This window comes from Podarcis cretensis (assembly GCF_951804945.1).
Source record: "Podarcis cretensis genome assembly, chromosome: 5".
Classification (NCBI taxonomy): Eukaryota; Metazoa; Chordata; class Lepidosauria; order Squamata; family Lacertidae; genus Podarcis; species Podarcis cretensis.
This window is the reverse complement of record NC_137174.1, coordinates 78,282,183-78,296,910: the sequence shown is the minus strand read 5'-3', so window position 1 is coordinate 78,296,910 and position 14,728 is coordinate 78,282,183. Positions and strand designations below refer to the sequence as shown.

Genomic DNA, 14,728 nt, shown 5'->3' with positions numbered 1-14,728 from the left:
AATAATAAAAAACCTGGTTCTGTAAATTGGGGAGTCGCAAAAGATTTTTCTTTACAGCAAGCCTCCACAAGGTGAGAAACAAACTGATTTGAATTTACCAGCTCTTGCATATACCAAATCTTGTAGACTTGGGAGACTCTGGCTGTGGCCACATGTCTTCAACTCTTGGAAAGCAGATCGAACAAGAATCAAGAGACAATGAACCCACAGCTGGCTTTGATATGGGTGTGGGGATGAGATCAAAAATAATTACAAAGATTACTATCTCAGGCATCACCCAGTTTTTGATAATCAAGCCAAGGAATGTGGTACAACAGTAAAGATGGCCTAAGTGACAAGATTGGGATTCCAAGCTAGAATCCAGCTGCCAGTTACGGTATGTCATGCTAATATGAAGACAATTAAACTGCATTCTATATCCCTGGGATCGCCAATGTGGTGCCTTCCAGATGTTGCTGGACTACAACTCCCATCATCCCTTGCCACAGCATATGTTAGCTAAGGCTAATGGGAACTTGAGTCCAATATCTGGAGGGCACATTGGCTACCCCTGCTGTGCACTCATATCAGTTCTCAAATTTGGTCACAGCGTAACAAAATGCTAGCAAACAATAGGCCAATGTGTTTATATTATACTGTTGCACAACAGGCCAATGTGTTTGTATTATATTGTTGTTCAAATATGTAATATTTAACTATTCTGTAAGCTAAGTGTTATTAATAGTCAGCATTCTTCCCAAATAAAGCATGGAAGTTAATGTTTATTATTAACATTTGAAGAATATGCTCAACCTTTTTCTTTTTTTAGCATTCCATATGGTTACTCTAAATAGAAACTTTTGAGTAGAGAAATAAAAACCTTCCGTCAAGTATGTAAAAGGCATTTTAGAAAATCTGAAGTACAAAAAGAAATTAAAATTTCTTCAACTGCTCCAGACGCTTCCCAACCTGACTTTGGCAAGTGTAAGAAATGAAGACGAGACTTGGTTCCCTAGTCCAATACACGTGTATCAAAATCTTCTTACATTTTGCCCTGACGAACCAAAACTGTGACTTATCAGCAAGTGGCAACATTCACCCAGTTATCACATTTACTGTTGTGGTATAAAGCAACTCAAAACTATCAAGTTGAAAGTTTTGGCTGGATAAGAAACAATTCCTCCTTTTTTAACACGTGGTAAAACTTCCCTGTCCAATGTACAATGCATATTATAAGAACCGCAACATAATTTGAATAAGTCCACAGTAAAAAAATAAATAGATCTAGGCCAATTCTCAAATTACAGCTACACAATAAAGTTCTGAGTGACACAAATTTTCGACAAAGCCTTCAGAACCACCACCTGTATTTTGGATACGGCAAGGTAACTGGAATAATCAGATGTGCTTACCCCCAGCTCCATTTCCCAGTTTCCCTTACACTTATGAGCCCCTTGGGGATAGAGATTTATGAAGCATGCTTACTATAAAACACCATAATGTACAGAGATGGCACAATAATTTCATGTCGAACTAGGGGCTTTGGGGGCGGGATATTATTTGCAAGCCATTTACCATGTGGGCTGGTCCAGTTCCATAGAGAGATACCATATAAACACCGTACCTTCCCGACAACACTTTTCTCCCTGGATTGGAGGATAGGGCCTACCCACATGGAAAGAGGCTTGGAAACATTGCAGTAACATCGCGTTACTCCTGCAGCCACACAAAGGCAGTAGTAACACCTGGAAATTAGCCATCTAGAAATAGTTCGCAGGTGACTTGTGGTCTTGAACCTTTAGAAGGGAACAGGTTAGTTACAGCTGGGTAGCAGGTGAGTGAAGGAAACAAGCAAATCCCTCAGCCACTTACAAGTAGCCATTATAATAGGCCTTTCCTCCCCACCTTGAAATAATTACACATTAATTGCAGAGCAGCATATGTAGATAGCATCACAAGTTACTATTCAGTGCCACTGGCTGTTGCAATTAATTGTTAAAAGCAGGTGCCTTAAAGTCATATGATTGTGGCTGTGTGTGTTTTGAAAGTGGTGGAGGAGAAGCTTTATTGACTTCTGAGTCAAGTGCACTAGCCCATGGGAAATACCTGCCTGCCACCATGCCTAGCACAGGAGCCGACTCCCAGGAGCTGAGGGGGTCTTTGCCCCCTCCCCAAAATAAAATATTTGAGGGGGTCACACACCCCCCTGCAGTTGATGGGCACTGACATTCACATGATGTGTGTCCACCATGTCATGTGAGCAATTATGTGGGGCGGGGCTTATCCCCCCCCCACACACACACACACATTATTTTCTTCAAGTTGACACGCCTGACACCTAGGCACCTTTTTTCCAGTGGGAAAACACACTGACTAGTTCAGCATGGCCCTCCATCCCCTCACACAAGAAGTCCCAAGAAGTCAGGTGGGGGCGGGGAGGGGGCGTTGAACAGAAATCAATTCTCCACATGTTGGAAGAAGGGTACCCTTCACCACGCATACCTGAGAGAGCCCTTTGCGAGGTGCCCGGGGCTCTTGCCCAGGTGTACCAAACGCGAGTCCGGGTTTGTGTGCGCGCGGGCGGAGGGGGGTGGGCAGGGGAAAGGGCGGCTTCCCTTTCGGGAGCCGACATTTTTCAAAAGTTTAGGGAGGTGCGCTGAAGGCACAAGCGAGCCGGGAACACGGAGGAGGAGAGAGGGGGGCGGGGAGCCGCCACAGCCACCGGGAGCCCGGAGTGCGTCAGGCCCAGGCAGACAGGAGCGCGCGCGCGCCCGGAGACCCGGTGCGCCCCTTCCGCCCTCCGGAGAAGCCGAGTCCTACGGCGGAATCCCCTCAGAATGGGGCCGCAGCCCCGACAGCTGCATGCCCTCTTCCCTCAGAGCCCCCCAGCCCTCCTTCTCCCCTCCCCCCCCTTCCTTCTCAAGTAGCCACCGGGCAAACTTCTCCCCCTCGCCAAGCGCGCGCTGGCGGGGAACGGGCGAAAGCGCGGGCTTCCTTTTACCCCCCCTCCCTCCCTCCCTCCCCGTTACCTCCTTCTGCTTGGGGTCTTGAGGGTAGACGTCAGGCGGCCCCAAGCGGGAGCGCTTGAGAGGTCTCTGCTCATAGCTGAGGAGCCCGAAGGCGGCCATGATCTCTCATGTTTAGCCGGCGAAATGAATGAGAGGGAGAGCGCGCGAGGGAGTGAGTTGGAGATGGAGCAGCCTCTGAGCGCCAGGGAGCAGCACTCGGCTGGCAGACGGGCTCCCCCTCTGGGCCTGGCTCTTCTCCGACAGGCGGCGGGGAGGCTGCTGCTGCTGCTGCTGCTGCTGCTCAAATGCGAGCCAACGCACAGAGGCGAGAGAGAGAGGGGGCCACCCCCTCAGTCACCCAAGGGCCCGGTAACTACGGGAGGGAGGCAGCGAGCAACTCGGGAATGAAAGCGACTCGGTGCCCAGAGACACAAAAGAAATAGCCACCCTGCTGAGCTTAACGTGATGCTGTTTCTTCCCTGGCTGCTGCTGCTGCTGCTGCTGCTGCAAAGTCTCAGGCTAGAACAAATGTCACCGGAAGATTTTTTTTCACCAGGGATGTAGTTCCATTGGCACCACGCTTCGTTTTTCTCTCTTCCCACCACCCCCTTCCTCCTCCTCCTCCCAATAGCTCAGGTTATTGAGGATTTTCAGTCGCCACTGAGAAGGTCAACTGGGGCGGGAGGGATGTTCACATACAGGAGATCAGAGCACATCAATCAATCTGAAGTCGGAACTGTCCCATCCATTTCCACACCCATCATTGCTAGCCTGGCCTAGAATGAATCCAAGGAGCGTTGGATTGACCATGAAAATGCACCTGATTGTGAATGTAATAATGTGGTTAAGGGATAACTAAGTCACATCCATTACTGACCTTATTTAAGTGCCTATACGACGCAGGTGGCGCTGTGGGTTAAAGCCTCAGCGCCTAGGACTTGCCGATCGAAAGGTCGGCGGTTCAAATCCCTGCGGCGGGTGCGCTCCTGCTGCTCGGTCCCAGCGCCTGCCAACCTAGCAGTTCGAAAGCACCTCCAGGTGCAAGTAGATAAATAGGGACCGCTTACCAGCGGGAAGGTAAACGGCGTTTCCGTGTGCGGCTCTGGCTCGCCAGAGCAGCGATGTCACGCTGGCCACGTGACCCGGAAGTGTCTCCGGACAGCGCTGGCCCCTGGCCTCTTAAGTGAGATGGGCGCACAACCCCAGAGTCTGTCAAGACTGGCCCGTACGGGCAGGGGTACCTTTACCTTTACCTTTAGTACTATGGGAATTGTTCTGTGGGGGTGGTTTCAAAGCACACATTCATGTTGCTGTGCTCCACTTCCTTGACATCCGTGTCAGTTCAGAAAAACTGTGCCACCTATGTCTAGAACCACTCTATTTTTTGTGATGGCATTTTTCCCTATAATTTTAAGGTTTTTTTCCAACTGTTTTTAATGGTGTGTTTGAAATTGTTGTAACCTGCCCTGGGACTTTAATAATGGTGTGCTTACAACACAGGAGCAGATTGAATTCATCAACCTGGGAAGGTAGTTCACCTAGGAGAAAGAAAACTGATCCTAAACTTCTGCTGCCTTGTGGGACATCTTTGGGAGAAGAAAAGGCTAAGAAATAAGCCCTACACAAATCCAGAGTGGAGTCCCTAAGATGGTTGGATGGTGCTTTGAACACCTCCTTCCAGCAGCTTCTGTAGCCAAACTGGTGCCAAACACATTGCTGTGCTTACTTTTAGATCACATCAGCAAGGCCAAGAATAGGGTCTAGTCATCTGGGCAGCCCAGGACCTCGGTACACACTGTCCAGGCTTGCACCCCAGGGAAGTCACTTTGGTGCTGCTAATGCAGCGTTTTGCCTTCATGGTTTCACCCTTAAAGGCACACTCCATTGTCTCTCAAGGCAGGTGGATGCAAACAATATAATACAACACAGGTTAGAATCATCGGAAGATTTTTTTTGCAAGAGTAAGGTAACATCTCTGCAGATACTTCTGAGAACAAAAAAGGTTAGCCAAAATGTATTTCCTAGGAGTTGTTTGCTCTTGGGTATGTATTCCTGCAGTCCAGTCCTATGCATAAGTACTTGAAGTTCTATGTATACCCTGGGAGAGAGCCAGTGTGGTGGTTAATAGCAGTAGACTTGTAATCTGGTTAACCTGGTTCGCGTCTCCGCTCCTCCACATGCAGCTGCTGGGTGACCTTGGGCTAGTCATACTTCTTTGAAGTCTCTCAGCCCCACTCACCTCACAGAGTGTTTGTTGTGGGGGAGGAAGGGAAAGGAGAATGTTAGCCACTTTGAGACTCCTTCGGGTAGTGATAAAGCAGGATATCAAATCCAAACTCTTCTTCTCTTCTTCTGGGGAAAGCCCCCATTGACCTCTTTACTTTTGAGCAGAAATTTATAAGAGTGCAATAACAAAGAGTTAAATGGAGCTTACTTCCAAGTAAGTGTGCACAGGAAGCAGTGCCATTGGGGCAGGATTTAGGGGCAATGACCCTGTTCAGCAAAATGAACAGGAGGGCTCCCAAATGCAACAAGAGGGCTGACCCACCACATTTTGAAGGAATAATGTAAAGTATTACACATTACTTCTACCCCCACCCTGCAAGCTACCTCTGTTACGACCATTAAGAAGTGAGACCATACCAGCATATAACACCTCTGATCTGCATTGGTTGCTGCTTGCTGCCAGGCCAAGTTCATGTGTCCAACTTTAATAAGAATTAACTGACACGAAATGTTAGCATTTCGGCATTGGGGAATAAACCGTCAGAGGCTTTTTCCCTTGTGCATTATTTACTTAAAGTACCTATTGGCTCTCTCACAACAAGAAGGAAAAACAATGTTGAATTCAGTAACTTTAAAAAAAAAAAAAGCTGTATAAAGTACACATAGGTCCCACTTTATGAAAATTGTAGAGGTCCATAAAAATCTGTAAATGTTTCTCACGTTGCCCAATATATAAATGCAGCTTGTCTGAGGTGAAAATAAAAGTCACCGAAATACAGGAGAAAGGATCAACTTTATTTCCACTAAAAATGTCTACCCAAAATGTAATATTTAATTATTTCCATTCTGACATTTGCTGATATGAATGATCACAGTCTCAACAAAGATGTGTGTCAACATTAATTATTCTGCAGGCAAATACAGTTTGTTCTAACCAGAGACTGTTGGGGGGTGAGGAGTGGAGATAATAAAATATAACAAGCATGTGCACTTGATTAAAACATACAATCTGATTTATTCTGTTGAGGAAGTTGTCCATGAGCTAAATGTTAAGTATTCAGTGACCTTGTACTCATCCCTATTGTATGGCATCACCACCAGGTCCTAGCAGTGCAGGAATAGTGTTTGTTTAATAAATGAAGTGTATCTAAAAAGTGGAACTACACTAAGACAGCCTCAAACCACACAACTTGGGAAGCAGCTCAGATGTATTATCCCCAAAAACTCTGTGCAGGTACCAGGAAAGAATCCAGCAGCTTTCTTTATTTGGCAGCCAATACAGAAACATAATAACTTATATGCCTTTATAGAGCCTATTTTAAATGTATTATAATCTTTACAGAATACCATGTATGTGTAGAATCGGTATTCAAAGCTACATATAACTACTATAGATACATAGTTGTTATATGCAATATGTTGTTTTTAAGGACATATAGAAACTTCATTCCAGTAGTTCCATTGTACATGTGCAGGCTTCAAATGCCACGTAAATTATTGTGGCACTCCATGTACACATCAGAGCTACATACACCTCTGGCTCTCAGCAAATATATCTGTAGGCCCTCAGTGCAGCTTCTGCAGAGTATGTGGACCTGCAACAAAATGATGCTCAGAGTTGCTGAGTCTGCACATGCAAGGCAATGTGTCCTGATAGAGCATGGGTAAGCAAACTAAGGCGCGGGGGCTGGATTTGGCCCAATCGCCTTCTAAATCCTGCCCGTGGACGGTCCGGGAATCAGTGTGTTTTTACATGAGTGGAATGTGTCCTTTTATTTAAAATGCATCTCTGGGTTATTTGTGAGGCATAGGAATTTGTTCATTTTATTTATTTTCAAAACATAGTCCAGCCCCCCACAAGGTCTGAGGGACAGTAGACCGGCCCCCTGCTGAAAAAGTTTGCTGACCCCTGCGATAGAGCCTACATGCATGTACAAAAGGCAGGAGTCCTTGTGGACAGCACTGCAAAAACCAGTACATTAACAGCTGGATGTCCCCTCCCTTGTTTTATAGAATGCAGTAGCTACACAGCTTCTCCCAACACCTGTGGTGGACGTTGATAGCAATGTTGTCTCCATGGTTCCAAAGGCAAAGCATTAATTAACTCAACCAGCACCTGGTGTCGGATATTCCTAGACCTGTTGAAGTCGTGGGAGTTCTGAATGCATGTGGAACTGGTAACGAATCTGGTGAGGTATATTTGAGGAAATGAAATGAGGCAGCACAAGAAGATATGATTACGGGATTTTTGTGTGCATGCACGTATGCCATTCCGCCCCCGCCCCCCGGTCCCACACTCCCCCATCGATTTATTGAGTTTCCTTGCCCACCACTAACCACAAGGTCGCAGGGTGGGTTACAACAATAAAATATGCAATAATAAAGCAATAACAAAACAGTTGCAGCTATAAAACAAGTGTATTTTTTAAATAAAATAAAAATAAAAAACAATTCCACATATTTAAAACAGTACAAAGGTTTTTTTTAAAAAAAATCCACATATAAAAAGGGTTAAAAAGTAGTTCCAATACAGATGCAGATGAGGATAACTTGAAAGACTTGTTGAAAGAGAAAGGTCTTCATTAGGTACAGTGGTACCTCAGGTTAAGTACTTAATTCGTTCCGGAGGTCCGTTCTTAACCTGAAACTGTTCTTAACCTGAAGCACCACTTTAGCTAATGGGGCCTCCTGCTGCTGCCGCACCACCGGAGCAAGATTTCCGTTGTTATCCTGAAGCAAAGTTTTTAACCTGAAGCACTATTTCTGGGTTAGCGGAGTGTGTAACCTGAAGCGTATGTAACCTGAAGCGTATGTAACCCGAGGTACCACTGCACCTATAATGCAACAGAGACTGTGACTTTCTAACAGGGAATACCAAAGGGTAGTTGCTACCACATTAAAGGGCCAATTCGTGTGTGTGTGTGTGTGTGTGTGTGTAAGGAGGGAACAATCTGCACACATCCCTGCTTACTAAATTCAGTCTTCTCTCTCTCTCTCTCTCTCTCTCTCTCACACACACACACACAGAGAGAGAGAGAGAGAGAGAGAGAGAGAGAGAGAGAGAACGAACCCTTTTAAGCATATAGGGGCTAATTCAGAAACCTGATCCATGCCTGGAAAACCATATCCATGCATGTATCACTCTTGTTGGATCAGGGTAAAAATGTATCTAGAACATACGCATGAGAACATATTAATGGGACCCTGACATTTACAAATGCTTTTGTTAGCATTATGAAGCATTTCCACTCCTACCAGAATCAGAAAAGTAACATTACTTATTATGCTGAAGCACACCCCTCAATCCTTGCCTGGCTTCTTTGCTATAAATCCCTATGCTCATCTAATAACATCCTTCAGCCAATCAGTGCACAGAGATTTGTATCCTGTACGGCTGAGCAATAACCCATTTAGTCTTCATGCAAATCAAACACTGAGCCAAAAAAATGGAAAGCTAAATCACAGGGGAATGAGTTTGCAGTTCTGGGTCAGTAAGTGCCCAACATTCCGAGTGCCTGAGAAAATTCCATGCTAGAATATATGTCAAGAAGCACTGCAAGTAATATAATTTGCCCCCAAATTTACCCTTGCCAGTTACTAGGGGCTAGACCCTGGAAATATTGCTCACTTTTACTATGGGAACTCACAGTGATAATGCAGCAAACCAAACAGAAACAATACAGCATGATTTGTAAGTTTCTGGATATCACTGATATCATCAGAAGTTCAGCAACCCCAAAACATATCTTGGTGATTTCACACACACCCTTTACTTACTTACTTACTTACTTACTTACTTACTTACTTACTTTTTGTATTTCCACACTGCCTTTCATCCAAGGTAAAGGTAAAGGGACCCCTGACCATTAGGTCCTGTCGTGGCCAACTCTGGGGTTGCGGCGCTCATCTTGCTTTATTGGCCCAGGGAGCCGGGATACAGCTTCCAGGTCATGTGGCCAGCATGACTAAGCTGCTTCTGGTGAACCAGAGCAGCACACGGAAACGCCATTTACCTTCCCATCAGAGCGGTACCTATTTATCTACAGTGGTACCTCAGGTTACATACGCTTCAGGTTACATACGCTTCAGGTTACATACTCCACTAACCCAGAAATAGTACCTCGGGTTAAGAACTTTGCTTCAGGATGAGAACAGAAATTGTGCTCCGGAGGCACAGCAGCAGCAGGAGGCCCCATTAGCTAAAGTGGTGCTTCAGGTTAAGAACAGTTTCAGGTTAAGAATGGACCTCCGGAACGAATTAAGTACTTAACCTGAGGTACCACTGTACTTGTACTTTGACGTGCTTTCGAACTGGTAGGTTGGCAGGAGCAGGGACTGAGCAACGGGAGCTCACCCCGTCGCGGGGATTCAAACCGCCGACCTTCTGATCAGCAAGTCCTAGGCTCTGTGGTTTAACCCACAGCGGTACCCGCATCCCTCAGCCAAGGTATTAACATACAAAAGGGGCTAACATTTTATTCCATTCAGTAATCTGTGCTGATGTGCCATTAGAGCGAGTCCCTATCCCCTTTTCATCATAGGGTTAGACTGAGATGAATTACTTAATAATTTTTTTAGGCTAGACTAGAGAAGCACACCAGAAAAACTGTTTGTAATCTATTAATATATTGGTGATCAGTTTGCTCTGATCAAGCAGCAGAAAGGCCTACATGAATGCCAGTTTCCAGGACTCGAGCTAAGAGACGTGTGAGGTTTTGTGTTCCATGTGGTGAACCAGAAAACTGCATGTTTCCCTAAGTGATTTTTAGATGCCATCCCATTAAAATAGAACAGGGATGTCCAGCAGCCTCCTGACTCCCCGCACCCAGAAGGCTTCCAAAAAAAAAGCTCCACGGCTTTGGCTCCTTAAAAAAGCTCCACAACTTTGGTAGATCACTGCCAGATATATATTTTTTTTTATAGTGGGAGTAGATCGCAGTCTCTTGGAAGTTGGACATGCCTGATATAGAGGAATGCTAGGGCAAAGGGCATCTTTTGACTTATTTCATAAACTCTACCATAAATAAAAACAAAAAAAATTCCTTCCAGTAGCACCTTAAAGACCAACTAAGTTAGTTCTTGGTATGAGCTTTCGTGTGCATGCACACTTCTTCCTATCTGTAACTCTGCCATAAATAGTTCAATGGAAAGCATCTAATCTGCTTTCAATGAGGCCTGATAATGAGGCAAAAGGAATGTTGTGTATGATCTAAAACCTTAAATACAGATGGTCCCAGAACAATAATCACATCATTTGGGTACCAGCGGATATAGGCATCTGCTTGGCCATCATGAGAACTGGGCTAGATGTCCCTTTGGTCTGATCCAGCAGAGATTTCCTATGTTCTCAATATTATTTTATATACTGTAAACAAACCTTGAAGACTCAGGCTGTGTTCCCCTTTCGACCATACACTGCATGGATTGCAGGTTATGTGATTTCCTTTTTAAAATGATTTCCAAAACCTTCATTATGAAGGGCAATACATCAGAGTAAAAATTGTTATATAAGCTTAAAGGCTGCCCTTGACCATGGATTTTATTTCTGAATAACACAGAAAAGTAATGTCACGTGTTTGAGTTTCCTGTCAAACCTTGAGCAACGCTGCAATGCAGAAACCTAATTTAGGAGAGCCACTATTGTTCGTAAAATTGTAGCTTTTGGATTTAGAGCGCCGTGAAATCTCAGCACCTGACAGATTACATAAATATTAATTTAGCTTTTTAATTAGCACATTAAAGGCCTGAATGGGCTGCCTACTGTGCCTGTACAAAGTTTCAGTCACATGGATGCTGAGTGGAATAATTCTGTAATGGGGGCTGCAGACAGTTGATGTTTCAATAGAACCCAGTTTAAGGCAATTAAATAATCTCATTATCTTTAGCTAACTCTTATTTTGTTAGTTCCATTTATCCTCCATGGTAAAAACCAAGCGGGACATGACAGAAGCGTGTAACAGTTTACATGGTGTGAAGAAAATGAATAGGAAGAAAAACTTCTTTCTCATGACACTAGAACTCTGGACCATCCTATGTAGCTGAATCTTAGACGACCAACAACATCCCTTGCTTCTTAGTGTGGCGCCATAGTTCATAGTTCTTCATGTCAAAGTCCTCTGGGCAGCTAATACAGAATTCAAACAATTAATATAATGAAATATTAGAGAAAATGATGATGATGATAACAGTAGCATTTCAGTCCAGGGTTGTAAAGACTGCAGAGAGAATAATTGGGTGCACTCTTCCCACCTTAGATCAAATCTATGCTGCCACGTGCCATAAGAAAGCGGCAGAGATAGCACAGGATAGTACACACCCCAGAAATGATCTCTTTCAGCTTCTGCCTTCTGGAAGAAGGTATAGGGTTATAAAGGCCAGGTATAGGGTTATAAAGCCGCCTGAGAAACAGTTTCTACACAATGCAATTCTGGTTCTAAACGCAGCATAAGGAGTCTCTATAGTATATTGTATTTTAAAATGGGGTTTCAGAGTTTTTAGGGGTTTTTGAATGTTTTATTTAGTTTTTCAATTTCATTGTTCTGTATGGGACAATGACAATAAAGATATTGTATATTTCAAACATTACAAATGAATCAGTTCAGTTTGTTGCCTACAAACTGAGACAAGCAGCATAACAGTATTTAAAACACAGAAGAAACAAATTGTACCAAGGTCTGGGAGATTTTTAAAAAAGTATTAACTGGTGCCAAAAGTATCTTAATGTAGGCATCGTGTAAGCCTCATTGAGGATCAGGTGGGCACTGACTGTTGAATGCTTCCAATGGTAATTAAAAACATAAAGAGCAGACAGGTAACCACCCCGTGGCTGCAGGAAACAATGGAAATCTTGATTTCTTCAAACATGGAAATGAGGCATGTCCTTCTTCACTGTCTGATGAAGGAAATCCTTTCATTTTCCTAGTTCAGATGCTGTGCTTTTCCCTGTTTTGCCCTAGTTATACCTCTTCTGAGAGTCTGCTATATGGAGATCCCGTACCGTACCTTGGTATGATGCATTTCACACCTGTCAAGGACATTCACACCTGTACCCATATGCAATGCCACATGCCTCCATATCTGAAGATGAATCTGATATATTTGTCCACATATAGTGTAAATTTGGTCCTTTTCTGGTTCACTGTTATACCGTGCTCAGATATTAAATACGCTACACATGGACACCAATGTGTATTATCACATATCTCCATATGCATAAATTAATAGTGTCATTTTTGATTATGGATTTATTGGGGGAAGCCACACCACCAATAACAACCACCACCTATGACTTTATCTGCACTGGAGAGCCAGTGTGGTGTAGTGGTTAAGAGCAGTAGTCTCGTAATCTGGGGAACCGGGTTTGCATCTCCGCTCCTTCACATGCAGCTGCTGGGTGACCTTGGGCTAGTCACACTTCTTTGAAGTCTCTCAGCCCCACTCACTTCACAGAGTGTTTGTTGTGGGGGAGGAAAGGAAAGGAGAATGTTAGCCGCTTTGAGACTCCTTAAAGGGAGTGAAAGGCAGGATATCAAATCCAAACTCTTCTTCCTTTGTATGGAAGTAAAAGCACGTCAAAGTGCAAGTAGATAAATAGGTACTGCTCTGGTGGGAAGGTAAACGGCGTTTCCGTGCGCTGCTCTGGTTTGCCAGAAGCAGCTTAGTCATGCTGGCCACATGACCTGGAAGCTGTACGTCGGCTCCCTCGGCCAATAAAGCGAGATGAGCGCCGCAACCCCAGAGTCGTTCGCGACTGGACCTAATGGTCAGGGGTCCCTTTACCTTTATCCTAGTATACTTTAAGCTTCAGAACTATTTTGTCCTGCTTGGAATTCTGAAAATAGTTCTGTAGTGATACCTGGCTGTAGTGATACCTTGCTTGGCATAAATCCATTTCAATGTCTTCTTAAGGCACAGTGGTGTGCCACCTTTTGGATATACCCTGTAAGTGCAAGCCACGGTGCAAGGTTTTATTTTCAGCATAAAACATAAGAGACGAATACACAATAGGAATTATTCTTTCCCCCTTGGCAGAAATAGTTCTGTTACAAGAATGAGTTAGTGGAGCATTTGCACTATTTAATTAAAAGGCTAATTTAATTTCAATTAAATTTAAAATAATGATTTATAATTAATTGATCCCAGGTTTATATGTAGCAGGCTGAGATGCCTTGGCCCTGCCATCATCAACCACCTCTCATCCTTACAATATGAAGCAGTAGCCTTTCAGGGAGGCTGACACAAGCTTGCTAAGATGCTGGAATAATATAATGCTTCGTCACATTGTGCTAGCATAGTTGATGGTGCACTTAAGCATTCATGTCCTTCGTGTAGCAACGTGTAACTAAGAAATATGCTGTTAGGAAATTAATTTGATTTGGAACATGCATGCATTAAACAGGTGTGTGCCCCTGTTGCAAAGATCCTGTAGCACTTTAAAAAAAATCAGATCTATACCCCATCTTTCCTCCATGGAGCACATGTCAGCGCACAGAATTCTCTCCTGCCCCCAACCCATTTGTTCCTCACAACAGTCCTGCAAGGCAGGTTAGACTGAGAGAAAGAGAGAGGCTTCCTTATGGTGGAAATTTGAATCTGGATCTCCCCAGTCTTAGTGTAATATTCTAATCAGCATACCCCATTCTCAGCTGTAACAACATACTTACAATGATAGAACTATGGACGGGATCTAGAAAACACACAAACTGTGAACTACGCCATTTTCAGCCTGCTTAAAGCCACTTTCTAACCACAGTCAACATCTGAACATATTTAATGAAGCCATGTGCTTTTAAAAAAACCAAAAAACCCCCACAACAGTCAAATTCACAAATACCTGAATTTACATGGACTTCAACAGAACCAAAGTACAGTATTTGGAAGCAAAACACTGATCAGAACGATTTACCAGTAAGTGCTTTGTGGCAAGTAAAGGTAAAGGTAAAGGACCCCTGACCATTAGGTGCAGTTGCGAACGACTCTGGGGTTGTGGCGCTCATCTCACTTTACTGGCCGAGGGAGCCGGCGTTTGTCCGCAGACAGCTTCTCCAGGTCATGTGGACAGCATGAATAAGCTGCTTCTGGCGAAACCAGAGCAGCGCATGGAAATGCCATTTAGCAGTATAGTAATTGTCTCATCTGCCCTGTCTAAATACACCAGCTACATTTCAGCCACATTTTAAGAATAAAAACGATGAAGTGTGCACACTGGTTGAGGGTTTTTGGGGGGCGGGCTTTTGCAGTTAGAGATTTCCTGAGTTATATACAATAACATACAATAGATAGATAGATGATAGATAGATAGATGATAGATAGATAGATAGATATAGATATAGATATAGATATAGATATAGATATAGATATAGATATAGATATAGATATAGATAGATGATAGATGATAGATAGATAGATAGATAGATAGATGATAGATAGATAGATAGATAGATAGATAGATAGATAGAGAGATAGAGATAGATGATAGATAGATAGATAGATAGATAGATAGATAGATAGATAGA

The 14,728-nt window shown here is 43.8% G+C and overlaps 1 protein-coding gene and 1 long non-coding RNA gene across 2 annotated transcripts in view; both read right to left on the bottom strand.

The window, feature by feature from the left end:
* The window catches only part of MED12L (mediator complex subunit 12L), a 180,916-nt gene extending 175,911 nt beyond the window's left edge, over positions 1-5,005 (bottom strand). The window contains exons 1-2 of the mRNA XM_079977534.1: positions 4,241-5,005; positions 3,009-3,877 (exon numbers count right to left, since the gene is read on the bottom strand). Of these exons, the coding sequence (XP_079833660.1) occupies positions 3,009-3,107 (99 nt within the window). The 5' untranslated portion in view covers positions 3,108-3,877; positions 4,241-5,005. The remainder of the gene's footprint in view (positions 1-3,008; positions 3,878-4,240) is intronic.
* Positions 5,006-6,684: 1,679 nt separating this feature from the next.
* LOC307217296 overlaps positions 6,685-14,728 on the bottom strand; it is a 37,571-nt gene continuing 29,527 nt past the window's right edge. The window contains exons 2-3 of the long non-coding RNA XR_013839540.1: positions 13,069-13,152; positions 6,685-6,808 (exon numbers count right to left, since the gene is read on the bottom strand). This is a non-coding gene — a long non-coding RNA (uncharacterized lncRNA). The remainder of the gene's footprint in view (positions 6,809-13,068; positions 13,153-14,728) is intronic.